This window comes from Chelonoidis abingdonii, chromosome 1, assembly GCF_003597395.2.
Source record: "Chelonoidis abingdonii isolate Lonesome George chromosome 1, CheloAbing_2.0, whole genome shotgun sequence".
Taxonomy (NCBI): Eukaryota; Metazoa; Chordata; order Testudines; family Testudinidae; genus Chelonoidis; species Chelonoidis abingdonii.
Genome location: NC_133769.1, coordinates 115,831,722 through 115,857,567, shown reverse-complemented (window position 1 = coordinate 115,857,567; position 25,846 = coordinate 115,831,722). Strand labels below are relative to the sequence as shown.

The 25,846-nt window shown below is 46.1% G+C and overlaps 1 protein-coding gene across 1 annotated transcript in view; it reads left to right on the top strand.

The window, feature by feature from the left end:
• Window positions 1-19,169, top strand: part of LOC116815467 (sodium- and chloride-dependent GABA transporter 1-like) — a 39,319-nt gene extending 20,150 nt beyond the window's left edge. The window contains exons 9-14 of the mRNA XM_032763892.1: window positions 3,478-3,590; window positions 12,462-12,593; window positions 13,471-13,573; window positions 14,348-14,448; window positions 15,502-15,669; window positions 19,065-19,169. Coding sequence (XP_032619783.1) covers window positions 3,478-3,590; window positions 12,462-12,593; window positions 13,471-13,573; window positions 14,348-14,448; window positions 15,502-15,669; window positions 19,065-19,169 — 722 coding nt within the window. The remainder of the gene's footprint in view (window positions 1-3,477; window positions 3,591-12,461; window positions 12,594-13,470; window positions 13,574-14,347; window positions 14,449-15,501; window positions 15,670-19,064) is intronic.
• The last annotated feature ends 6,677 nt before the right edge of the window (window positions 19,170-25,846 follow it).

Genomic DNA, 25,846 nt, shown 5'->3' with positions numbered 1-25,846 from the left:
TTGAAGCTCAATGGAGTTACAGTGGTATAAATGAGAAGAGAATAAGGCCAGTTTTAGAGGAGAATTTTAATATATTGTGCACAACTAATTCTATTAAACTTACAAGACCAGAGCCCCAACTGCCTTCAATGCAGCAATGCCAGTTTTGATGACTGAAGATCTGGCCCATGAAATAAGTGAAAATGACCCCCAAAAAGAAAACAGGTTCCAAATGTTCAGGATGTGATCATAGTGAATAGCATTTTGTCAATCAGTGTGGTGTTCTCACAGAGCTTCCCCGACTCGGGTGCAAGTGTGTATTTCAATTTCCTGAGATGATACAGAGTTGTAGGACTGGATGGCTCAGGAGACTGGGAATGAGCCATTTGGCAAATTCTTTGCCAAGTTGAAAAGATGTGAGGAATGGCCTAGGTCCCAGAGGAATTTGGGAAGCCTATTCCTGATAGACTCAGGCCTGGACTACACTACGCATTTAAACTGAATTTAGCAGCGTTAAACCGATTTAACCCTGCACCCGTCCACACAACAAAGCACTTTGTATCGCTATAAAGGGCTCTTTAAACCGATTTTCTGAACTCCTCCCTGACAAGGGGAGTAGCGCTGAAATCGGTATTGCCATGTCAGATTAGGGTTAGTGTGGCCACAATTCGACGATATTGGCCTCCAGGCGGTATCCCACAGTGCACCATTGTGATCGCTCTGGAAAGTAATCAAAACTCGGATGCACTGGCCAAGTAGACAGGAAAAGCCCCGCCAACTTTTGAATTTCATTTCCTGTTTGCCCAGCATGGAGCTCTGATCAGCACTGTGTAATGCAGTCCAAAATCCAAAAAGAGCTCCAGCATGGACATACGGGAGATACTGGATCTGATCGTGTATGGGAAGACAAATCTGTCTCTATCTGAGCCCGTTACAGAAGATGAAAATGACAAGGCAGTTGAAAAAATCTCCAGGCTATATAGCAGAGGCTACAGCGGGACTGAGCACAGTGCTGAAAAGTACAAGCATACCGGAAAGCCATAAGAATCAAATGGACGCGTCAATGCAGGGAGGGGGTACTCGAGGACCTCCAGTATCCCATCAGCGCCTGCAGTCTCGAAAGTATTTGCATTTTGCTGACGCTCCCAATGCCTGAAGGGTCCAAAAACATTTTCCCCAGTTGTTTCAGAGTGTATGTATTCAATATCTATACCCTTCCGCCCCTGAATGACAATGAAAAAAATCGTCTTCTCACCTTTTTATCAATGTCACCCTATGTCTATCCATGCTTGCTGGTAGACGGGGTGCTCAGCGCTGAACACCAGCATCCGTCGTGTGTGTGACAGACGGTGCATAAATGACTGCGTATCCATCATCATCAGCCCGTGAGGGCTGCCTGGCTGGCCCTCGGTGAGGTTGGCCAGCGCGCTTGGGTGAAAATGGAATCGACTCCCAGTCACTCCCGGCTCAGCAGTACAGTAAGGTTAGTAACTGTCCCTCATCATAGCAGCTGAAGGCTGAGCTCCATTAGCCCTACCCTTTCATGTCTAAGAAAATTCTTGTACATCCTGGCTATCATAGCAGCTGAGCCTGCCGCTTCCTCTCCCCTCCACCCTTTAATAGTCCTGCTGGACTATCATAGCAGCTGGAGCTGCCTCCCCCTCATTTATCTCACTAAAACTCAGTGTTTCTATTCTGCATCTTTATTACTTCATCACACAAATGGGGACATTGCACAGTAGCCTGGGAGGAGGGAAGCAACGGGGGGCGTTGTTGCAGCGGCACCCGAATGGCATGCAGCTCATCATTTCTGGGGGATCTCTGGGGGCTCTTGACTCGGAGCGCAGCCTGTGCTCTCATTGGTTCTCTAGTACACTTGCCCATATCCTAGGCAGGGACTGACTCTATTTTAGACTATAACGTAAAGAAGGGAATGACCCAGGGAGTTCATTCATTTTTTGTCATGCGCCCTGGCTGACCTCAGCCGAGGCCAGCCAGGAGCACCCATGACAGCAGCAGACGGTACAAAAGGATTGATAACCATCATCGCCAATTTCCAAATGCAAACGATGCAAAATGACTGATAACCATCATCTCATCACCAGCTTATAATGGCAAACAGTGCAATAGGGATGGTAAACGTCTCTGCTACCTTGCAAAGGCAAATGAATGCTGCTGTGTATCATTGCAGTACCGTGTCTGTCAGCAGCATCCAGTACACACCTGGTGACAGTGACAAAAGGCAAAACAGGCTCCATGGTTGCCATGCTATGGCATCTGCCAGGGCAATCCAGGGAAAAAGGGCACGAAGTGATTGTCTGCCGTTGCTTTCACGGAGGAGGGATTGAGTGACAACATTTACCCAGAATCACCCGCAACACTGTTTTTGCCTCATCATGCACTGTGATCTGAACCCAGAATTCCATTGGGCGGGGGAGACTTCGGGAACTATGGGATAGCTACGGGATAGCTACCCACAGTGTAACGCTCTGGAAAGCAACGCTAGCCTCAGTACATGGACACACATCGCCGAATTAATGTGCTTAGTGTGGCCACGTGCACTCGACTTTATACAATCTGTTTTAAAGAACCGGTTTATGTAAAATCGGAATAATCCTGTAGTGTAGACATACCCTCAGGTGCTCTTTCCACTCAGGTTCCCAACACAGGAAATTCTGAGGTTTGTTGTTGTTCTACACCTGGATTGTCTATTACTCGGGATTGCTGCACTTAAGGAGGCTCTTTATGGGCGTAGCCCTTTGTTAGAGCTTTCCCATGGAGTGGTTAAGTTCTGATCTGATCAGTATTCTCACAAGAGCTGGCTAAGGTGACCAGACAGCTAGTGTGAAAAATCGAGATGGGGGTGGGGGGTAATAAGAACCTATATAAGAAAAAGACCCCAAAATCAGGACTGTCCCTATAAAATAGGGACATCTGGTCACCCTGGAGCTGGCTGAAACTCAGTGTTTCCTTTCTGTGGGAAATTCTGACATTTTTGTTCTGAATTCCATTTTCAACCTTATCAAAGAGGGTCTTTCTTTTCAAACCCCCCCCCCCAACTAAATTTCATTGCAATCAACATGTTCCGCCAGAAAGTTTCAGTTTTGACTAAATGGCATTTTGGGACTGAAAAAAATCCTCTTGGAAAATGTTTGACCAACCCTAATTCTCAGTATATATGTCAGTAACACAGTCTATGCATTTCCAGGAAAATGTTTGATCTCCCAGTCTGTTCCTGCATCACTGATTATGGTAACAAAATGGCATTGTTGTTTAAATGGAGGAAAAGATGAATGGATTCTCAAGTCCCTCCCCCTCCTTTGTGCAGCACAGGCCAAGGGGGCAGATTTTCATGGAGCCCATATTAAAATATTGGCAAGTTTTTGCTGTTGTCATCTCTCGATTTAATAATCGTACTGAACTCATTCTTAAAGCACATGCCTCATTGTTAAAGCACTTTAGAAATTTAAACTTTTCAATATATTTTCATTCTGGTAGGTCCAGGACTGGCTTTCCTCGCCTACCCACAGGTTGTCACGCAGCTGCCCATGTCCCCTCTCTGGTCGATTCTCTTCTTCTCCATGTTAATGATGTTAGGCCTTGACAGCCAGGTGAGACAACACACTGGGGAAAGTGGGGTAAGAAGTAAAGTTGTGGTTAGAAGAGAACCACCCTGGATGACAGTTGTCTATCCTCCTCTGTCAGTCCTGTACAGTGTTCCATTTAATTTTTTCTATCCACGTGCAGAATGAATTTTGTTATGTGCACCATATTGAGGTAATGTGCAGATGTGCGCCACCAATAGAAACCAAAAACCTATATAATATATATTTTTTAAAAGTTACCATAGGGCTAATTACTCCATCCAGGACAGGTTAGGCATTTTAGAATTCACTACTCAAAGAATTAAATTTAAATGTAAGAGAGAAATAAAAAGTATTAAATGCATAGACCAGTCAAAATACTAAAATAACACACTTTCAAAGAAGTGTCAAGAAGTAACAACAATACAAGTATGTGTTGGGAGGTGAGTGTGAAAGACAGTATGTGTGTGTTACAGATGCACACACAGTGTGTGTGTGTGTGTGTTACAGATGCACACACAGTGTGTGTGTGTGTATGTGTGTGTGTGTGTGAGACAGACAGAGAAGCACATTGCCCCTTTAAGTATGCTGCCCTTTTAAGTAGATCAGCAAGTTCAGACACAGCAGCAGCTGCCAGCAAGCTCCCTCCATCCTGAGCCTTGTTGTGCATCTCGGCCTCCTCTCTCTCAACTCTGTGGAGATGGTGTACAGGGAAGGGGGACACCTGAGATTAGCACTCCACCTCCTTGCTCTGCACAGCAAGTAGGAGGCTCCTGGGAGCAGCTCCAGGGCAGGGCCAGCACAAGGCAGTGTGGGGAGGGAAACCTGAAATGTGCCGCACTTGATAGCCTGCTGAGTGACTTCCCAGCCGCACAGCTTACAGGAAATGTAGGTCCTGTGTAGAGTGATTTCTCTCACTCAGCAGTGAGATCCTCCGTTCTGAACAGATATTCAATGGAGTGATCTCCTGTACTCTTGATGAGTCCTGTCCACATAACCAGTTGTATATGAGGTGACCTCCTGTCCTGCCTTAATAAGTTCCTTTCCTATCAGAAATCTTTTGTGGCCAATGTCCTATAGATTTCAGTCTGTCCCATCCATATAATTAGTTATTTGTGGGGTAATCTCCCATCAGGCGAGGTATTTCCAGCAAAGATAGGGAGATGTTAGTACCGTTATATAAGGCACTGGTGAGACCTCATTTGGAATACTGTGTGCAGTTCTGGTGTCCCATGTTTAAGAAGGATGAATTCAAACTGGAACAGGTTCAGAGACGGCGCTACTTAGGATGAGCCAAGGAAGTGAAACCTGTCTTTGAAAGGAGACTCAAAGAGCTTGGCTTGTTTAGCGTAACAAAAGAAGGTTGAGGGGGATAGCTTGCTCTTTTAAATATATCAGCAGGGTTTAAATTAGGGAGGGAGAGGAATTATTTAAGCTTAGTTACCAATGTAGACACAAGCACAAATGGTATAAACTGGACACTAGAAGGTAGACTTGAAATTAGACGAGGTTTTCTAACCAATTAGAAGGAGTGAGTTCTGGACAGCTTCCAAGGGGACTAGTGGGGCAAAAGACATATCTGGTTTAAGACTAGCTTGATAAGTTTATGGAAGGGATGTATGATGGGATTGATTAATCAATTAATCAATGCTTAATTTTGGCAATTGATCTTTGCTCATCAGCAGGTAAGTATGCCCAGTGGTCTGTGATGGGAATGTTAGATGGGATGGGATCTGAGTTACTGCAGAGAATTCTTTCCTGATGCTGGCTGATGTCTGCCCACATGCTCAGGGTTTAGCTGATCGCCATGTTTGGGGTCGGGAAGTTTTCCTCTGGGGCAGATTGCCAAAGAGGCCTGGAGGTTTTTCACCTTCCTCTGCAGCGTGGGGCATGGGTCACTTGCTGGTGGATTCTCTGCAGCTTGAGGTCTTCAAACCACAATTTGAAGACTTCAATAACTCAGACATAGGTTAGGAGTTTGTTATAGAAGTGGATGGGTAGGATTCTGTGGCCTACTTTATGCAGGAGGTCAGACTAGATGATCATATTGGTCCCTTCTGACCTTAAAGTCTATGAGTCTATTTGCTGCTGAGCTCTGGCCCTGTAAACTGTAGTGGGCAGGAACCATCTTTTTATTCTGTCTGTGCACAGTGCCTAGCAGGATGGGGCCTGATCACTGCCTGGGGCCTCCAGTCAGCGCCATAGTATAAAGCAATAATGGTAATTGTAATGATCAATATTCTGTGTACCAGCAAAACAAGGCAGTCTTAAAAAGTGGCCACCATTTTCCCATTAGTCTCTTTTGAAAGCTCTTTTTCATTCAAATGAAAAATTCAGATGTTAATTTGCATACACCTGATCTGCCAATGTGCCTCATGGGAGTTGTAATTTAGGTATCTTATGCCCTCATTGTCCTTCTATATGGGCTCAGCTCCTTGGGCAGACTACATCTCCCATGATGCACCATGGTCTCCTATTCTGTGAAAAATTTTGCTATTTCAGTTTGTCATCCCCAATTTGAAATGTAAATTCCATTTTTTGGAACAGCTCTAGTCCTGAGCCTGGGGAAGAGCATGTCTATGCAATGTTCCAAGAGTCAGTCGCATCACAACGTGCTGGTTCAATGCTAAGGAGCCACATTTCAAAAAGTAGTGACAGGCCAGAGGTAGAGAGCTAGGCTTTGGCTCTGAGCTCTTCCAGAATTTGGGAGTGTTCAGTGTTTCGCCTCAGCCCCATCTCTAGTAAAAAGAGACAACCCTAGTGGCAGTGAAAGTGTTCTCAGTTTCTCAAGCACCCTGGGTAAAAGCGGCTGGCAATGTCATGGAGTGAGCAGGCACAGCCTCTGGCTGGTGCTCTGGCTAGTACTGGCAGTGAGGTTCCCGAGACGCTACAGCCAGACCTCTTTCCTGGCAGAGGAACGTGAGTTGTGGCCCTACAAAAATATCCTGTGAGGACACTGGAGGGGGCAATATCAGGGTGTACCAGAAGATCCCAAAACACACACCAAAAAAGAAGGGACTTGATGGTACTTATGTATTTTGCACATGACAACTTGCATAATTTTTGATAGTGGGAGCATCAAAATAGCCAGGTAGTCAGCTAATTAATCCTGTAAAAGCTGTCTTTTGGTTGGGGTCTGTGGAGGGCTTGTGTACTCTTCAGTCTATAGAGAGCACACTGAGCTGGGATGGGAATGCAGCATTAGGCAGGCTCAGGTGCCTGAAAAAAACGTTTCTGGGTAAACAGCAGAGCTGGGTGGATACCTCAAATCTATGAACGTTCACCTGGATAAAGACTTGAATCCCTTCCTGCTTTGTTTTCATTGTTGTTAGCATTAAGGTAGCATCTAGAGAACTCAACTAAGATCAGGCCCTCCTTGTGCTAGGCAGGTACAAATTCATAATAAGAGACAGTCCCTGCTCTGAAAATCGTATGATCCAAATAGACAAAACAGAAAAAAGGTGTGAAGGGAAATGGAGGCACAGGGAGGTGAAGTGTTGCCCAAGGTCACCCAGCAGGTGAGTGGCAGAGCTGGGAATAAATGCCAGGTCTCCTCAGCCCTGGGCCCGTTCCCCGTCCACTGGCTCATGCTGCCTCTCTGATGCCCCTTATTTGTCTGGGTTCTGCAAGTATTCATTTCTGCTGAACCAGTTTGCTGGCAGGAATGTTCACATACAAAGGAAATTTTAAGCAAATACTAGAGAATATTTATAGAAGGTGAATTTGGCAATAGTAATTGTGAGTATTCACCTGGGAGACTTGATTCCAAGAGATACCATTCAGAGTCAGAGAACACAGGCACCAGGATTTCTTCGTACTGCAGTAGCTCCTTGCCTGTTGTACTGGGTGTAGTACAGACACAGGCAAGTTAGCTTACTTTATCAAAGGAAATATCAGCTATTCCTGAGTGACATGTCCAAAGGCTGATTCCTGGAAAGGCTTACAGAAGCAGTGGGTTTGGAAGGGGAAGATAGTTGTGCCCTTCCCTGTTAATTCCGGGAGGGCATTCTGTGCGTATGGGACAGTGCAGGAGAAAACCCACACCTTATAGGAAACCTTGTGCCGTGGCCTGGTCTTGTCCCCATCTATGGAGGGACACCAGCCTGTTGTGATGGGATCTGACTGCTGAATCCTACATGCTTCCTAGCCCCTGGGTCCTGGTAGTGACATAATAGCCATAGAGTAGGTGCTTCCTACGGCGATGGAAGGGGTTTTTCTGTTGCTGTAGGTAATCCACCTCCCCGAGCAGCAGTAGTTAGGTTGATGAAAGAATTCTTCTGTCAATCTTGTTGCGTCTACATCGGGGGTTAGGTTGGCTTAGCTATGATGCTCAGAGGTATGGATTTTTCACACCCCTGAGCGCCGTAGCTATGTTGATCAAAATTTTAAGTGTAGACCAAGACTTAGACAAGTTCTTTGCAGAGCTCACCTGGTGGTGGGAGCTCTGGTTTCTAGTTAACCCCTTCAGGGCAATGTGTCAGTAAAACAAGGAAACACAGGCTTAGCAAAGGGATGTCTTAAACATAAACACACATCCCTTATTCTTAAAAAGCACAAGAGAGTTTTGTTTGTGAGTCCTGGGTTTGGTTCAAGACCTTAGGGAAGGTAAAGTTCTTCATTCCTTCACTCACTCCAGCTTGTCTTCTGTTCCTGTTAATGAAATGGCTTCCTTGACTTCGAAAGCAGCTACCTTGTCAAAAAGATTGGATTAGATGGGGAAGGGGTGGGATTCCAGCTCCCCTCCTCCCCAGACAAATTTCTGTGAAGAAAGTCCATTCAAAGCCAAAGGCCCTGCTGACAGAAACCCTATTATTTGAGCAGGGAAAATTTGCTCAGTGTGGATGGCCCTTGATTGCTCTGTCACATCTTCCTTCCTCCCTCCCTCCCCTCCCCTCTACATAGCCTCTCTACTACAAAATGCTGCAAAATGGATGATCTGATCTACAATTACAAACTGGTTGCAATTACAGATAGCATTCATAAAACCACATGAAATCCATAAATGGATGTGGACATATTCCCCAAACTGTCACATCTAATGTCCAGTCAAATCTAATCAACCCAGCTGGAGTTTCACATGCTGAATGCTCCCACCAAATAGATCAGACCGGGACTTATTGCAGATATTATTTGGCAAATAATCTCAAATAATGAGTAAATGTTCCCAAAGTAGCTAAGTTCACTGGAAGAACTATTCTCTGTGAATTATTCACTTGGCTCTCGCAAATAGTTCAAAACATGACAATAAGTCTCCTAAGCACTGTGTGGAATTATTGATGCCTTTGCTTCTCAAATATCACCTGAAAGTCTTAGAGTCCCATATGACTGTCAGTCTCACAGGGCATGGAGCTCTTAGGTGGCTGTCAGTGCGGGGCGGGGGGGGTGCATGAGGCATCAAAAGCAGAACAAGCATTTAGAAAAACAGATAACTAGATGTTGAGGGTTTCTATCGGCGTACTGGAGATTTCCTCTTTCAGTGTATGATTTACACATAGAGCGTGGAACCCACGATGCCGGCATCTGCATGCAAAAAATATGCCTATATTTGCTCATGCAGCAACAACTGTGCAGACAAATAGGTAGGTAGGTGCCTGGCTAGTCATTAGTACACACAGGCTACTGATTTGGATGTGTTGCAATAACTAAGCACACAAATGCAAGTGTGCAATTGTACAAGTACTTCAGGCTGACATTTTTGACAATTAGGCCCCACATGTTCTCAGAAAGCCTTGGTTGCGCACAGGAACATATTCTACAGGATGGTCAGCAGTCCAGTCCATGACTGCTTAGTCCAGGCCAGGGGTAGCAAGGTGGTAAGGCTCTCGGGTGACCAGATGTCCCGATTTTATAGGGACAATCCCAATTTTGGAGTCTTTTTCTTATATAGGTTCCTATTACCCCCCCCCCCCAAAGCCTGTCCCGATTTTTCACATTTGCTGTCTAGTCACCCTATAAGGTTCTCGTGTCAAACCACATCCTTAACAGGTGCTACAACCCTTCAGAAGGCTGCTGAAGTTCTTCTGGCTCATTGTAGTAGGTGCAGCTTGTTATTGCACCTGGGCTAGAAGGGAGGTGAGAGTGGTTCCCTGGAGAGAGGGCAGAGTTGGTCCTGGAGGGACACCCAAGTTTGGGAGGGAAGCTAAGATTGAAGTTTATGTTCTGGTAATGTTTATGAGCTACCAATAAAACCAAACCCCATGAAAGTGGGGGGTCTTTTGTCAGTAAGCTGTTGCTGCGCTCAGTGTTGAACACTTAACTGATTTAGGAGCCTAAATCTCATTTCCAAAGGGCTTTAGGCACTTAGAACCCTAAATTCTATTGACTCTCAAGGGGATTTAGACTCTGAACTCAGCTAGGCATTGCAATGCTAAGTGGTGCAACACCTAAATACCTTTTAAAAATGGTGCTTAAGGGCCCATTTCAGTGAAGCACTAAGGCACATGTTTAACTTTCAACATGCGCTTAAGTCCATCCCAGTTCAACAAAGCCCTTAAGCATGTGCTTAAAGTGAAGAAAGTGTTTAAGCACTTTGCTGAATCAGGGCCTAACTCCGTGTCTGTGTGCTCTGGGGAGGACAGAGTTGGGACTCAGCCTGGTCACACTGGGCTTAAGGGGAATCTCTTTTGGTGACACTAGGCAGCACAGGTTGCTGGAGAATCAAGGAGAATAACAGGCTCTATCTGTGTCCAGTAGCATCAGTAAAGAATCCTTTGTGTATTTACTAAGCCATGAGGGACATCGCAAATTCTTACTCACAGCCACAGTGGCATACATTGATACGCCCAGACACACGCACACGTTTTCACTTGTGGGTTTAGTTCTCTTGCATCTAGACCCTCTTGCATAACATGCTAATGATTCCTTTTAACTACAAGTTTCCAGGTCAGGCGTTTGCTCCACCAGGGGAGTTAGTGGTGCCTTGTGATTCCAAGCCTGCGTGTGTCTCACGTGATACCATCTCTTGCAGGTTATTCTTGAGCATTTCTTGCTGATGGAATCAGAGTCCTGCAGAGCAGAAACATCCACTCATAAGCTTATCCACTGCACAGCTGTTTTTCTGTAGTTAAACTCCCTTTGGGCTGTCCTCTTCTCCTGCATGATACAAGGAGCTCTCCCTGGAAGCCAGAGTTCTTTGTATCCTGTGATGGGGGCTGAATGCCCCCTGGGCTGTGGGAAAACTCTCTTGTCTGCTAATTGATGTGAGGTGCCAACCTGTCAGTGACTCAATATTCTACTGAGTATCCTGCCCCACCATTGATGGAGTGACCAGATCCTGGCTGGGGGCGGGGGTGGGGGGAGAGTGAGGGAGAATCAGGAATGGAAATAAGAAACAGGAAATAACAGGATCACCAACTCAGGTTGGGGGGTGGGGGCAGACACCTATAATAGAAAAGTGACAGGAACAATGAAGAGACATGACAATATACTGAGGAAAGGGAAACATTTCAGAAAACACATCAAAGCCACTGTAAAGAGAAAGAAGGGAGGGAGTACACAGAGTAATAACAATTATTTATTATTTGTATTATGCTAGTGCCTGAGAGCCCCAGTCGTGGACCTCAGACTCCCATTGTGCTAGGTGCTGCACAAACACAAAACAAAAGACTCTCCCTGCCTCAAAGATCTTATACTCTGGGCATACAGCAAGAGATAACAGATGGAGACAGACAGCCCGATGGGAGGGGAGGGGTGAGGACAAGAAAACAATGAGACACTATTGGCCAGCACGATAGGCAGTGGACTCAGCATGCCAGCAACCTAAGCAATGTCAAACAGGAAACACCACAATGGCCTGCTCTTCAGAGGTACTGAGCACTCGCAGCTCCAGCTGATGTCAGTGGGAACCGCAGGAGCTCAGCATGGCTATAAATGAGGCTACTTTTATTTAGGTGCCTAAATGTTCTATTTGGGTGTCTAACTTTAAGCATCCAAGTTTGAAACCTTTCACCTTAATGACTTGTCTAAGGTAATGTAGCACATCAGTGTCAGGCTTAGACCTTGGGGCCTCCAAGCCTCTAGCCAGGTGCACAAGCTGCTAGACCATGCTTCTGCTCTGGAATTTAGATCCACTATGTGTCAGTAATCATCATGAAACAAGATACCATGTTACGTGGATTGCACTAGGAGCATTGCACAGTTTGGTCGTCTCTTCCTGTGTGTTCCATGTGGTCTAGTTAGGACATGGAGAGATGTGTATCCCATTGGTATTTACTGCTTCAGCCTTCCTTTCCCCCTCCACTACTCCTCACACAACTCCCCTAGGACTTCCCCAGGCACATCTGCTCCAGTGACTTCCTGTGCCCACTTCCCTCTCCTCCCATACACCAATCTTAATCTGAAGTGATTTCCAGTTCCCTTGCCATTTACCCTCTTGCCCATAGCTTTCCACACCCATATCTTCCCCCACTTGATGGTCTCCCATACCCATGCCCATCTCTATTTCCCCTACCGTCTCCCCGTGACTTGGCATATCCAGTCCTCCCTCTCAGCCACCCTCCCCTTCACTTCCACACCAGCGCCTTTCCTTCTCCACAGCACCAACCATCATCCAGCTACCTGTGGTAACTCCTGCAGTCAAGTGGAAGGAACGGATTTTCACACACACACACACCAGACTTCAGCGTGGTGGCCTTTCAGCACCGTCACTACATTCTGGAGCTCTCACAGGAAATGAGGTGTAGGTGAGGTCATCCATCACCTCCAGGCAGCAGGGAAACAGTGGTCAGTTGGACACAGAGATAGAAGAAGTGACACAAATCCAGGCTGAGACGTGGTGCATTCTCCAGAGGGGAGGGAGGTGGCACCACGCCAGGGGAGTGGGGGAAGGAGGAGGAATGTTTCAGGGGAATGCAGAAGGTGGTGATGAATTTATGTATGTATGTGTCTTTCCTCCTGCAGTTCTGCACTGTGGAGGGATTTGTCACAGCCCTGATAGATGAGTATCCCTATCTCCTCAGGGCCAGGAAGAAGCTCTTCATTGCTATGGTCTGTCTTATCTCCTACATTGTTGGATTCTCCAACATCACCCAGGTACCTCTCCCTGTGCTCACTCCAGCACCTGTTCCTGGGGCTCTTCCATCCACCTCCTTGTATAACAGCAGCAAAGGAAGCCTGGGGGAAGGGCTATTGTCCGTGAAAGGCACTAGGGCCACTGCTGGTCTGGGCTTTGCTCAGCACAATCATCTGTCCAGCAAGCTGCAGTCTCCACATTAAATCTCAGTAAGTTACCATCATGCTTGTGGTCAGTCTAGCTGGGACTCCTGTCACTTCCAGGATGGGCCTATGCCCTGGAGGGTGACACATTCTCTATGCAGAAGATTGAGATAAACCAAAAGAGACCAGGTCTGGTGGGGCTCCGAGGCAGTGACACTAAGACCCAACTCCATGTTTACATGCCCTAGTGAGTGACCTAATGCAGAGATCCTTATACTGGGTGTACGGCAGTGAGGCCCAGGCTCTGTGTGTGGACTTTGGGACCTGGCTCAGTGACATGGAGGCCAGGGTTTGGGTTTCTCACTTTGTGACTTCATGCTGGATGAGTCACAGAACATGGAACATCTGCAGAGACATCTGAAGTGCAGCATGAGGGACAGAATGGATTCATTTTACAAAGTGGCTTCACCTCACACTAGAGGGGGAAGGCAGCCACTTGAGAGTCCTGCTTCTCTCCCCACCCTCAGCCAGGTCTCAACACTCACTTCTCGACCACATTCCAGAGTACGTCTGTTAAAATGGCAGGAATTAGATTATGACAAAATGATGCATCTTTGTTGGCTTCCATAGGCCAAAGAAATTAACACATGAAGGCAAAATGATTAGATAAAAGTACTGATGATATTAATCCTCAGCTCCCCACCCAGGCTGTACTCCATAATCAGACCACCTCCCCTTGCCTTTGTCTCCTCAGGGTGGCATTTATGTCTTCAAGCTGTTTGATTATTATTCAGCCAGCGGCATGTGTCTTCTCTTCCTCGTCTTCTTTGAGACCATCTCAATTTCGTGGTGTTACGGTAAGTGCAACTCACCTTGTTCCTTTGCTGCTTATCCAGAGGCACAGAAGGTGCCATTTTCAAAAGTCCTCAACACTAACCATTTAAGTCGGTGGGAGATTGACAATTGACTATAGTTTTGGGCCAAAGCCGAAAGCTTTAGTAAAACCCTGGGGAGACACTCGTCTTGCTTCCTTGGACAGCCACTCAGCTGAGCACATGTTCACAGAGATTCCCACACAAATGGAAATGTCCACAAGCCTCTAGATTTGGATTTCTCGAGGGTGTGATATGAACAGAGAATTTGTTAGGCCAAATCTGACTGCTGAGCCATCTGCCCTGGTATCCTGGCAGTGTCCAATGCCTGATGCTTCAGGTGGAAACCAGAGTCCCTCCCCTTCAGTAACATGCCCATCCAATTGTGCAGTGCTGGGATATCGGGGAATTCCTTCTTGACGCCTCCAAGGTCAATCTATGACTTAGTCTAGCTTACAATCTAGACCTTTCCTAGTTGATTACTATCACTGTCTTAGCTTGGGAAGCTGTAGATGTTTTTGGTGGTCATAAAATTATCCAGGTACCTGTTAAGATCTCAGTTCAGTGTTTGTATCAATGGCCTCTATGTTTTATCTGGGGAGTGAGCGTTACACTTCTCCATGCTCACCTTAGATGTCTGCTCTCCTCTCTGATCTCACATGTCCTCCTTCTCCTGTTGTGTGTCGGGTCACTGGAGAGAGGTGATGAGAATGGTGCTGAGATATCATTGCTGCTGTTAACACACATTTCTCACTGTAGGAGTGAACAGATTTTACAGGAACATTGAAGAGATGATTGGCTACCAACCTTGCAGCTGGTGGAAGCTCTGCTGGGCCTTCTTCACTCCCCTCGTTTGTGTGGTGAGAACAAAGCAACTGTCTTTGGGGAGGTTCATCTAGAAGGGCCTCCTCACTGGGATCATTCTGTGGGTGAGGGAAACACTAAAATTTTAATCTAGGTAACTCTGATCCAAATCCAGATCTGGCATTAAACTCAAGTTGGTCCTAAGAAGAGTCAAGTGACTGGCAGGAAAAGAAATATGCAGATCCTCTTTTATTCTCCCACCTGAATCCCTGCAACTGACTCTCGGAAGAGAGGGGGGAGCTTGGCCTAGAACATGCAGTTAGTAATAGGTTGCTCCTGTGTTTGATATTTCAGAAGCTGAACCGGTAATTTATGACTTTAAAAATCATTGTTGGCTGTGGAGAAAACTTTCAGTCACTCTAGCTCCAGCCTCAGACCCTCCCAAGCCTCTCTCAGCAGGAGGCACTCTCAGATATAATAGAATTAGCACTGCTGATCTCTCAGCTCCTCCACCCACCCGCCAACCTTTCCTCTCTCAGCAGGAGGTGCTATTGGGATTGCTGCAGGAACGCTGGGTGTGGGGCATTCCTAGCTCCTGAGAATCAGCTAAGAAGACGCTTCTTAGGAAATGGTTTGGGAGTGTGGTGTGCAGCAGAAGCCCAAGCAGGGAGGGGTGTAAGTGCCCTGGCTGGGGCAGGGGAGTTTAGGGGCACTGACCATGGGGAAAACATTACCATGCATTCTCAGCCTGTCTCAGCCACAATTGCTGTAGGAAATGGGGTAGAAACAATCTCTGGTGGAATGAGAAGATTAGAGAGAAAGGTGCAGTTGGTGCAGGAACCCTGGCTGTAGGAGGAGCTGTTGGGACTGGTCTAGGAGCCCTGGATCTTGGGGAACAGCTCTTGGGAAAGGTGCAGGAGTCCTGGCTGGGGGGACGGGGAGCTGTTGGGAACGGTGTGGGAGCCCTGGCTCAGGGGTCTGTTGGGAATGGTGCGTGATTATTGACTATAACTCATAGTGAGAATTTAGGGAACTCTCAAAAGGACAAAGTCAGTGAATATTTCTGCTTGTGCCATACTATGATGTGACTGCTAATCCTGTTTCTTCAGGGTGTTTTCTTCTTCAGTGTGGTTGAAATGACCCCTCTGACTCTGGGGAAATATGTCTATCCCTCATGGGGGCAGGGCATCGGCTGGCTCATGGCTCTGTCTTCCATGGTGCTGATTCCGGGCTATATGCTGTACTACTTCTTCACCTCCAAGGGGACCATCAGACAGGTAAAAGCAACTTTCCAACTTCTGCCTCTGCTCAATTATCTGTCCAGGGGGAATTTCCCACCAGCAACCCACTATAAACTTCATGCAGCCCCTATGTCATGGCATTGATTCCTGTGGTCTTTGTAAGCCAAAACTTCCCAAATACTTCCTCCTCATCACCCAATACCCTCTACGCTCTTCTGCTCTGCTCCTTATGCTTTCTACTACCTCCTGCACAACACATTCCATGTAAGCCAATAGAAAGCTCTTCCTCACTGAGGCAAATGAATGCCTTATGGGACTGGGGTAAGGAGATATGTGCCTTTACCTCTTGGCTACAATCCCTCACAGGTCAGTAGTGACCAAAAATTGTTACCTTTTCATTCCTGTTCGGTGTCTTATGTGAAACAAGTCAAGGGACTCTTGGCCCTTTCCTAGCAGACTGCTGTCCGCATCAGCATATCTCTGTTACATAGAGAGATGTCTGAAAATCTTCCACCAGAATGTTTTCCCATTGGAAAATACTGTACTGTCAGAAACACAACTTTCCAAGGGGACATGTTGATTCTGAAAAAAAATTGTTTTGAAAAAAGAAATTGAAATGATGTGTTTTGCGAAGGTCAGAACATTCTGTCTGGACAATTTCGAAAATGGAACATTTTGATTTTTTTCATTTCAGAATGACTTTTCATTTCAAAATTTATTTTATGTTATACTTTTTTTTTTCTTCAAAAAAAGTTAAAATCAAAAGGAAATGGTTTTTGACCGTCCTGGAACAAAACCTTTTCACAGGAAATTTCTAAATTCTTTTTTGTTCTGACTTGCAATGAAAGCAAATGTTTGAAAAGGTGGAAATTCCAGTTCCCTCCCAGTTCTAGCTATGAATGTCACTAACAGGCAATCTCAGCAAAGATGCCGTGTTCTGAATGACCATGAAGCCTGAACTAGCTCAGAGCCAGGGTCTATTGGTGAGGGAGGTTTGCAGTGGAACTGGCTCTCTCATGGATAAAAAGGCCTGTCAGACTCCAATCTTTCACCAGCATTCAATTCACTTTAAAAATGAAAGAAGGACAGAGAGAGGCCCCAGCGCTGCACCAGTATATAATGCCATTTTCTTTTGGGCCAGAAGAAGAGATTCAGTCAAAAGCAGTCACAGGGTATTACCCTTTTCTCTACTGATAGCAATAGGCTGTGAATCATGTTGAGAATTAAAGCGAACAATCCTCACTCCAACCCACCTCTGATCCTTATGGATGATCCTTGCTCAGAGCTCCATAGGATGGTATGAACACCCACCACCCCTCCCTGCCACTCACTGGTAATGTGCCATAAGGGGAAATCCCTTCTTGTCTCTTAACTGGGGCATCAGTTCCTCTCTGTGTTTGGTTCCAATTCTATTCCCATTGAAGCTGGCAAGGGCGGCTCCAGGCCCCAGCATGCCAAGCGCGTGCTTGGGGCAGCATACCGCAGGGGATGCTCTGCCAGTCGCCGGGAGGGCGGCAGGCAGGCTGCCTTCGGTGGTATGCCTGCGGAAGGTCCGCTGGTCCTGCGGCTCCAGTGGACCACCCGCAGGCGTGCTTGCGGAGGGTCCGCTGGTCCTGCAGCTTCGGTGGAGCCGCGGGACCAGCAGACCCTCCGCAGGCATGCCGGGGGAAGTCCACCGGAGCCACAGGACTGGCGACCAGCAGAGCGCTTCCCGCAGCATGCCGCCATGCTTGGGGCTGCAAAATGTCTAGAGCCGCCCCTGGAAGCTGGGGACAGTATTCTCCTGACTTCACTGGGACCAGGAGCAGGCTGGGAGGGCCAGACTGTGAGGTCCTAACACACTGAGTAGCATCGAAATCCTCAAGTAGTTCCGCTGCCTTCAGCAGGGTGACTTGTACTATACCAAGTGATTAAGAATATTGCAATGTGCCCCTAACTGAGCTGAATCCTTGTAGTTGTGCCTCTGAATCCATCTGTAACCTGAGATCCCATCTGGTGCCCACGTGATTATCCACATTTCCACTGAATCCCTGTCTTGCAGGCCCATGGAGTGCGGTTATATTCTGTTGCTCCAGGAGCTCTCTCAGCATCTGGTGCATACTGACAATGTCAGTCAATGGGAATTAGAAATAACAACAGTGTAATTGGCTTCTATTTACCTTCTGCTCCCTTTGCTCACTCTATCAGACTCGATATCTCTGAGTGCACTGACCGTTCTGCCAGTTCAGTGGAATGTCACTTTTTTCGGAGGCATCCAACACACACACCCAGGCCCCTGGCCTCCATGATCCACTGCACTAGCAGCAAACAGCAGGTGGCAATAGGGAGATAGAGAAAGAGAGAGAGAGTGTGTGTGTGAGAGAGAGAGGATTAGCTTGTAACAGAGCTGAGGCTAGAGGGAAATTGGATGTCAGTGTAGAATAAAGAGGTTTTGACCGACAGGAAAGATTATAAGCCATTTTAATCCTACTGAGCATGAATGTAAGAAAAAAGCACATGAATGGCAGGAGAGCCTCACTAAACATTTCAGGGGCTTCACCCAGCAAGAAACACTTTAGATATGTCTGAGTACGGGGGCTCTTCCCTCTCCTGAAGGGGCTCTTCTCTAGCTCAGTGATGTCCATTCACTTCAGGCCCCCTTCCCCTCTACCTCATGTTCCATAATTTAAAGCACCACTTTCCCTCCTGGAATTTAGCCTCCATGTCCATTCAGCGCTAGGCTTCAACCCATACTGCTCAGACAGTGAGTGCCCCCCTGCCTGAGGGACTGTACTCTCCCTCATTCATTCTCCCTGGCTGTCTTCCGGACACAGCTCTACCAATGGACCTCAGTTTTATTTAGACTTTGATCCTGTCAGGTTAATACAATTGGGAACTCATGCTGGCATAAAGGGCCATGCAGGATCAGAGCCATAAACTGTAAATTCCTTGGTGTTCTGTAACCATTGGATACCATTTTTTTATGGGAACTTCATGAAAAATGGAATAGAAAATGAAAAGTGGGTCTGTTTTGAATCCTGTGAAATGAGAAGAACCTTGACATTTTTGTTCATTGAAAATTTTTGTTTGACTAGCTTCAGCGTGTAGGTGCTGCTACGACTGTGCGGTAACTACTGGCTTACTTTGTAATGGTGATTTCTGTCATTCAGAAGAGAGAACTGTGTATACTAGAGGAGCAAAGGAGAAGTGATTACATTGCCAAATGGAGGTGTGTGGTATCTGGAGCAATTATCCTAATCACCTTCAGTGTTCACTATCCCCTTGGTAGACCTCTTGCTGTAACTAGGGATGTTTCTTCAATTTGGAAAGAAGGGTTATGACCTTCAGCTTCAGCCACATGCCACGTGTGGAGGTGGTGGTGGTGAAAGGGTCTCCTCATTTTCCCCTGGTTACCTGTGTCCTTCCAGTAATCTTTCTTTGTTCCTGGACAGCGTTTTCAGCAGATGACTCAGCCCACGCAAGAGGTGAATGTTCAGAACAATGGACTAAAAGCGAAGACCTCACTGAAAGGGAGAGTCTCCGATGCTGCTGTCTAGGCAGAGGGCAGAACCTCTTCATCCTACTCTGTACCTGCTCCCACCACTGCCCTTTGACCTCCTCTGATGCTGCTTGTGTGTCCCCAACTCCACTGTTGGTTTCAGTCAGCGTGGGAAGGATCTAACAGAGGAACCCTTTCATGGCACTGCCCCTTAGCCCAGCTGATCAAGACTCTGTTTTAAACTCCATAAGGACAATGTGCAGTGACTGTCTTCGTAATCCCAATCCATACCGCCAGAAAGGAATGTCCTAGGCCCTTGTTTCCTGCTGACCAGAGATGTTATTTTCTATAGTACAATAACGTCTCCTTTTTCGTTGTGTTCTTCAGCCCCTCTTCTATACCAAAGTCCACCATGCACCCTCTAATGAACAGCAAGGCTGTCACAGCATAAAATAGCTGTATTTTGGCTATGGATTCAAATTCCAGATGATTATCAATTAATACAGCATAAAGGACCTTTAATGAATAAATAGTGCTAAATGCTATACAATGGATGCACCAACCAGGAATACAGAATATTGGTGGTTACCCCTCAGCAATCTGGACAGGCATGAGGGGTGCTGTGCTGTTGAAGCTGCTGTCCTTCAGCCATGAACACAGTGTTGTTATTATTATTATTATTATTATTATTATTAGCAGTCATTTATACAGAGCCATAGATAAAAGATTCCCTTGTACTGGTAGAGGAGACATCCTTTATAATGTGGACATGCTCCATCCCAACACATCCTAGCATGGTGTTACTTGGTGTCCTGTCAGGGGCGGCTCTAGACATTTCGCCGCCCCAAGCAGGGCGGCATGCCGCGGGGGGCGCTCTGCTGGTCGCCAGGAGGGTGGCAGGCAGCTCCGGTGGACCTCCCGTAGGCGTGCCTGAGGAGGGTCTGCTGGTCCCACAGCTTTGGTGGACCACCAGGCGTGCTGGGGCCTGGAGCTGCCCTGTGTCCTATGATGCTGTATGTGCCATATCCGCTATCTGCTCCCTAGTTCGTATATGAGAAGGTCAAGCGAGACAGTATCAAAAGCCTTACTAAAGTCAAGATATAGCACATCTACTGTTTCCCTCCATCCACAAAGCTTGTTACCCTGTCAAAGAAAGCTATTAGGTTGGTTTGATATGATTTGTTCTTGACAAATCCATACCGACTGTTACTTATCACCTTATTATCTTCTAGGTGTTTGCAGATTGATTGCTTAATTATTTGCTGCATTATCTTTCCGGGTACTGAAGTTAAGCTAACTGGTCTATAATTCACTGGGTTGTCCTTATTCCCTTTTTACAGACTGGCACTATATTTGCCTTTTTCCAGTCCCCTGGAATCTCTTCCATCTTCCATGACTTTTTGAAGATATTAGCTAATGGCTCAGATATCTCCTCAGTTAGCTCCTTGACTATTCTAGGATGTATTACATCAGGCCCTTGTGACTTGAAGACATCTAGCTTGTCAAGGAATTTTTAACTTTTTCTTTCCCTATTTTAACCTCAGATCCTACCTCATTTTCACTGGCACGTTAGACGTCCTATCACTACTAAACTTTTTGGTGAAAACTGAAACAAAAGTGTCATTTTACACTTCTGCCATTTCCATATTTTCTGTTATTTTTTTCCCCCAACATTGAGTAACGCGTCTACCATGTCCTTGGTCTTCCTCTTGCTTCTAATGTATTTGTAGAATGTTTTCTTGTTATCCTTTATGTCTCTAACTAGTTTAATCTCATTTTGTGCCTTTGCTTTTCTAATTTTATCCCTGAATGCTTGTGTTGTTTGTTTATATTCATCCTTTGTAATTTGACCTAGTTTCCACTTTTTGTAGGACTCTTTTTTGTGTTTTTGATCATTGAAGATCTGGTTAAACCAGGGTGGTCTGTTGCCGTACTTCCTATCTTTCCTGCACAATGGCATAGTTTGCTTTTGTGCCCTTAATATCTCCTTGAAAATTTGCCAACTCTCTTAACTACTTTTCCTCTTAGGCTTGCTTCCCATGGGATCTTACTTACCAACTCTTTGAGTTTGCTGAAGTCTGCGTTCTTGAAATCCATTATCTTCTTTTGTGCTGTTTTCCCTCCTACCATTCCATGATCACTTTCACCCAGGCTGCCTTCCACTTTCAAATTCTCAACTTGTTCCTCCTTATTTGTCAAAATCAAATCTAGAACAGCCTCTCCCCTAGTAACTTTCTCCACCTTCTGAAATAAAACATTGTCTCCAATACATTCCAAGAACTTGTTGGATAATCATGCCAAGGTCTGATGGAAGAGTAGCTCTTATGTCCTGCAATATTTTTATTTAGTAACCCCAACACTTGGTCCAGGGATCACCCCACATACACTTCCTTCCTTTGTCAGGGCTTCCATCTTGTCCTACCTTTATGACATAGTTTGCAAGGTGTTTTTTTTTTTGTTTGTTTTTGTTTGTATTTTTTTTGAGTCCCATGAATCTAAAACTTGCTTATGCTTGTGTGAAAATGACATCTGTGCAGAGGCCCAGCACTTGGACCTGTGCATCACTTAAGACACACTTAAGTCCTCAAAATATAGGGCAAGGTTTTCAAGAGTTTCTAGTGATTTTGAGTACCTCAATTCTTAGGTGGCCAACTTAAGACCTTATTTTTCAGGAAGTGCTGAGTGCCCAAGCTCTGGAAATCAGGCTACTTTAAGGTGCGTCAAGTCACAAATGGAGGCATCCGACATCATTAATGATTCCCAAAAATCTTGGACAAAGGACATACTTCTTGGCCCTCTTCAACAGGAGTGAATTTCAGCATTTGTCATGAGAATTGCTTTTGACGGGTTGTAATTACAAATGTTGACCCTCTGAAGTCTGAGGTATGGGGAGGAATTCAAAAGGACAAAAGTTCCTGAAAACTCAGGAGATGTGTATATCTCCACTTCTGTTTGTCTTGTTCTGGTAACACAAGCATGTTGTGACACTTCTCTGGTTTGCAGTATTGCATGTGGAATGCACATAACATCATTTCAAATGCAGCAGCACTGGGCCAGCCAGTGAGTTTCTGCATGCAGGCACTTAATAAAATATATTGAGTGAGAATCAATCACTTGTTCGCTTCCCTTCTTTCCTCCTTGTTTCTTCCTTCTCTTCTCTTTTACTCTTGCCTTCTCTTCCTCTTCCTTTTCGTCATATTCTCTTCTCTCTCTCTCTCCTTCCTCCCCCTTTTGTGGCCTCATCACTGCAAAATCTGAACTCTCTCTTTTTCTTCTCTTGATTTCTCTATCTCATTCTCCTCTCCTGTTCTTTCACTTCCACTTCCCGCCATGTCCTGGAAATACCATTCATGTGCAGCTCTTGTCTTAGTCTTGGCACTTTCTGATCATTTACTTTTGCTTTCAAGCTTCTGGTGCCAGTGCAATAGGCATCTGTGGAGGTTAGTTGCAGTTGTGATCATTCCACCTCCACTCCTCCCAGCCCACCCGCTTGTCTCCTTTCTTCCCACATTCTCTGTTAATTAGTGGCTCATCCAAGTGGAGGGTCCAATTCTGAAAGGGCACTGAGCACTTCTGAGAGTTGCAGAGAGCACCTCAACTCCCAGTGGAAGTTGTGTGTGCTCAGCACCCCTTTGGAATTGCTCAGCGTCCAACTCAGAAGTAACTCAAAAATAGCTTCTCCTCTTGCCTGCCCCAGAATGAGTTGCTCCAAGCAATCATTTTTTATGGTGTTAAAAAAAAATTGTTTCTCCAAACCACATTGCATCAGTTTCTCTTAGGGTTGTTGGAGTCACTTGCTATCACTGTTCTGGAAGCTTTGATTGCCCTTCCTGATCTTGCGCCTTTCAGCATTTACCAATACTGTTTTGCTCTGCAACCATGGTTGCTTTTGTAGTCTTACAAGCTGGAATTTATACCTTGTACAGGTCTGGTTTATAGATGGACTTTCTTATCCAGAATTTCCTTTTCAACAATCTATGTAGTCTTTTATATTGCATATAGCGCTACTCCCTACCTCCCCCTAATGTTGGTTTCCTGTCTAGTTTAGAGCCAGGAGTTGTGTCACTCCAATGATTACTCTTGTCTTGCTACATTTTGGTAATACCACTCATATGCTGCTCTTGTCCCAGTTTGGGCCCTTTTTGCTTTCAAGCTTCTGGCGCCAGTGTAATAGGCATCGGTGGAGTTTGGTTGTAGTTGTGATCATCTTTAGGACCTGCTTTTGGCTGAAACGCCCTTCCCTCGATGGACTGTTCCCAGTGATCACACCCCTCCGAATCTCTGAGCCACAGGAGAGGACACTTCTATGGTGAAGGTTGTGGGACCGCCTCCCTTATTCCTCAGAGCATGTTACACAAGCAGGCTGCACTTCCTCCCTAAGTGCTAGCTTTACCTACAAGCTAATGAGTTTTCTCTGATCTCAGTGCTCCGCAGCACCTGCCAGCTCCCCCCTGGCACTTAGTTAAAATAATCCTCCATGAAACCTCTTAATTCTAAGATGCTATTTAGAGAGGTGTGGGCAAATCTTCTCTGAAATCCTCATTTTCCTGCGGACTGCAAAAAAGAAAAAAAAAAAAAATTCCATTGCAGCCTGGCTCTCAGCAGCAGCATAGAGAGTCAGGGATGACCAGACAGCTGCACAAGTACAGCTTTCTCAAGAAATGGGCACAGCCCCCAAGGAGTGGAAAAGTCTCCCACAAGTCTATTCTCATCTATTCATTCTAAGAGATGGCACTGATTGCATAAAATATATGTTACATTTACAAAGTACAAAAGCTGTATGGCATGCACCTAGACGCTGTAGGCTTTGGCTAGACTATTACAGGCTTGTGATGTAGTCTGTAGTACTTGAAATCTGTATTAAAAGACATGTTTGGAAAGGTCTCACCGTGCATCATGTGTGTGTTGTGAAATCATAGCCATGCATATTGTGTATGCCAGAGGTATTTCATATCAATGTACAAGGTATTCGGACAAATGATATATGTACCGAGAGAGAGAGAATTACTGTATATGGTTCCTCCAGGCCTCCATATGAGAAAGAGTTTGAGGAGCCATCTCTGAGATGGTATGAGTTTGGAGAACATCCACAGCACTTCAGAATTCATTCCTTACTCCTTGGCACTGGATCCTACACTACAGAGTGGAAGGAGTGTGAACTCTGTTGTTATCTTACTGGTATGTGACACCTCTAGCATTGAGAGGCTGGGGATGTGAATCCAGGAATTGGGGCTCTAAGTGGACCTTATAGCACTGAGAGGCAGAGAGAATTATTCCTGGTGCTAGTGCACTTGTGTGTCGATCTTGCAGCCATCAGAGGCTTGAAAGATGAAATCTGGTCAGAAGTGGACTGGCTCCACTTGTCTGGGTGCTGAATGCATCCTGGTTTGTCTGGTAAATGGCCTATATTTTTGTCTGTCCCTGGGAGCCAAGGGCCTTTTGAAATTATGATCCCTCATAAACCAATAGGAACATAAAGTAACGAATGCATTGGAAAGCTGGTATTCCAATTTCACATAGCCTTGGTGACTAACAAACTATTGGACCTCAAAAATCACATCAGCCAGATTCCCTTCTTGCCTTTCGCTCACTCTCCAGTTCCAATCAGACTTAAATGGCTGCTGTTTTGAGACCAGGCCTTAAGGCCCAACAGGACCAGTCACCAGCATATCATACTGGCAGTTAAGGAGGGTAGCTTTGTGCACTGTGAAGGAGGCCAGTCTATTGCGGCCTGTGTTTGTACCATAGCATCCTGGCCTGTCTGTCTTCATTATGGTGTTGGTACCGGGGGTGCTGCTGTTATTTCGTTCAGCTGGTAGTAGTGTTAATCTTAGTCCTAGTTCTGTGGTAGCAAATGCTGGGGCTGGAGGCCAGATCCAGCCTACTTGCCATGGGTGTCCTTCCTTCCAGACAGATTTTGAAATTATATCAACGTGGAGCAGTATGTCTGATCTGTGCTCGTACTTACTGACATGGCATATGGCAACCGGTAACCAGTAACCCACCATGGGTCAAATAAGCAGTGGGCAGAACCAGTAGTGATGCTCCCAAGTGACTCCTTTCCCTCTGAATGATGTGCAATGGAAGAGCAACTTGACTGGCTCAGAGGCACACTACATGCTCAGTTATACAGGGATTGCTCCTTGCTAGTGTTGCCAAGGGCACAAGTCAATTCCAAAGGGGGAGCGCCATGGCCTACCTTCTTTTGCTGGCTAGCCACGCACAGGAGCATACACTTCTCCTTCCCAAGTGGTGTGCAATGTTGGCTGTCCTCCCCAGGAGGTATAGGAAGCACTGTCCTCCTCCACTGGGGCAGGGTGGCTCTGCAGCACCTCCATCTCAGCCTTGTGTTGAGGAGGCACAATCTGATTGGGCTGCTCACCCCCATACTCACACAATACTGTGGGCAAGTAGTGCAAAGAACATGGTGACTTGAGTCAGACCAGCCCTTTTGGTTATGCTGGCACTGAGCCAGAGATCTGATGTCAGACTCCGCGTGTAGGTGCTGCAGGAATGCAGAATGAGGTGGCAATTGAACCCTGCTCCCAAGATGACTTAGACTGCACTTGGCTGACAAACCTGCATTATGGGTATGGTGCAGCACCCTCGAGACAGTGATATACCCCTCCCCCTAAATCCAGAGCCTGCCAGCACCACCAGTGCCCAGCAGCAGTGGGAGGCAAAGCATGTGCTTTGATGCCTGGGGAGATGATACTGTAATGTCTGAGTGTTCCG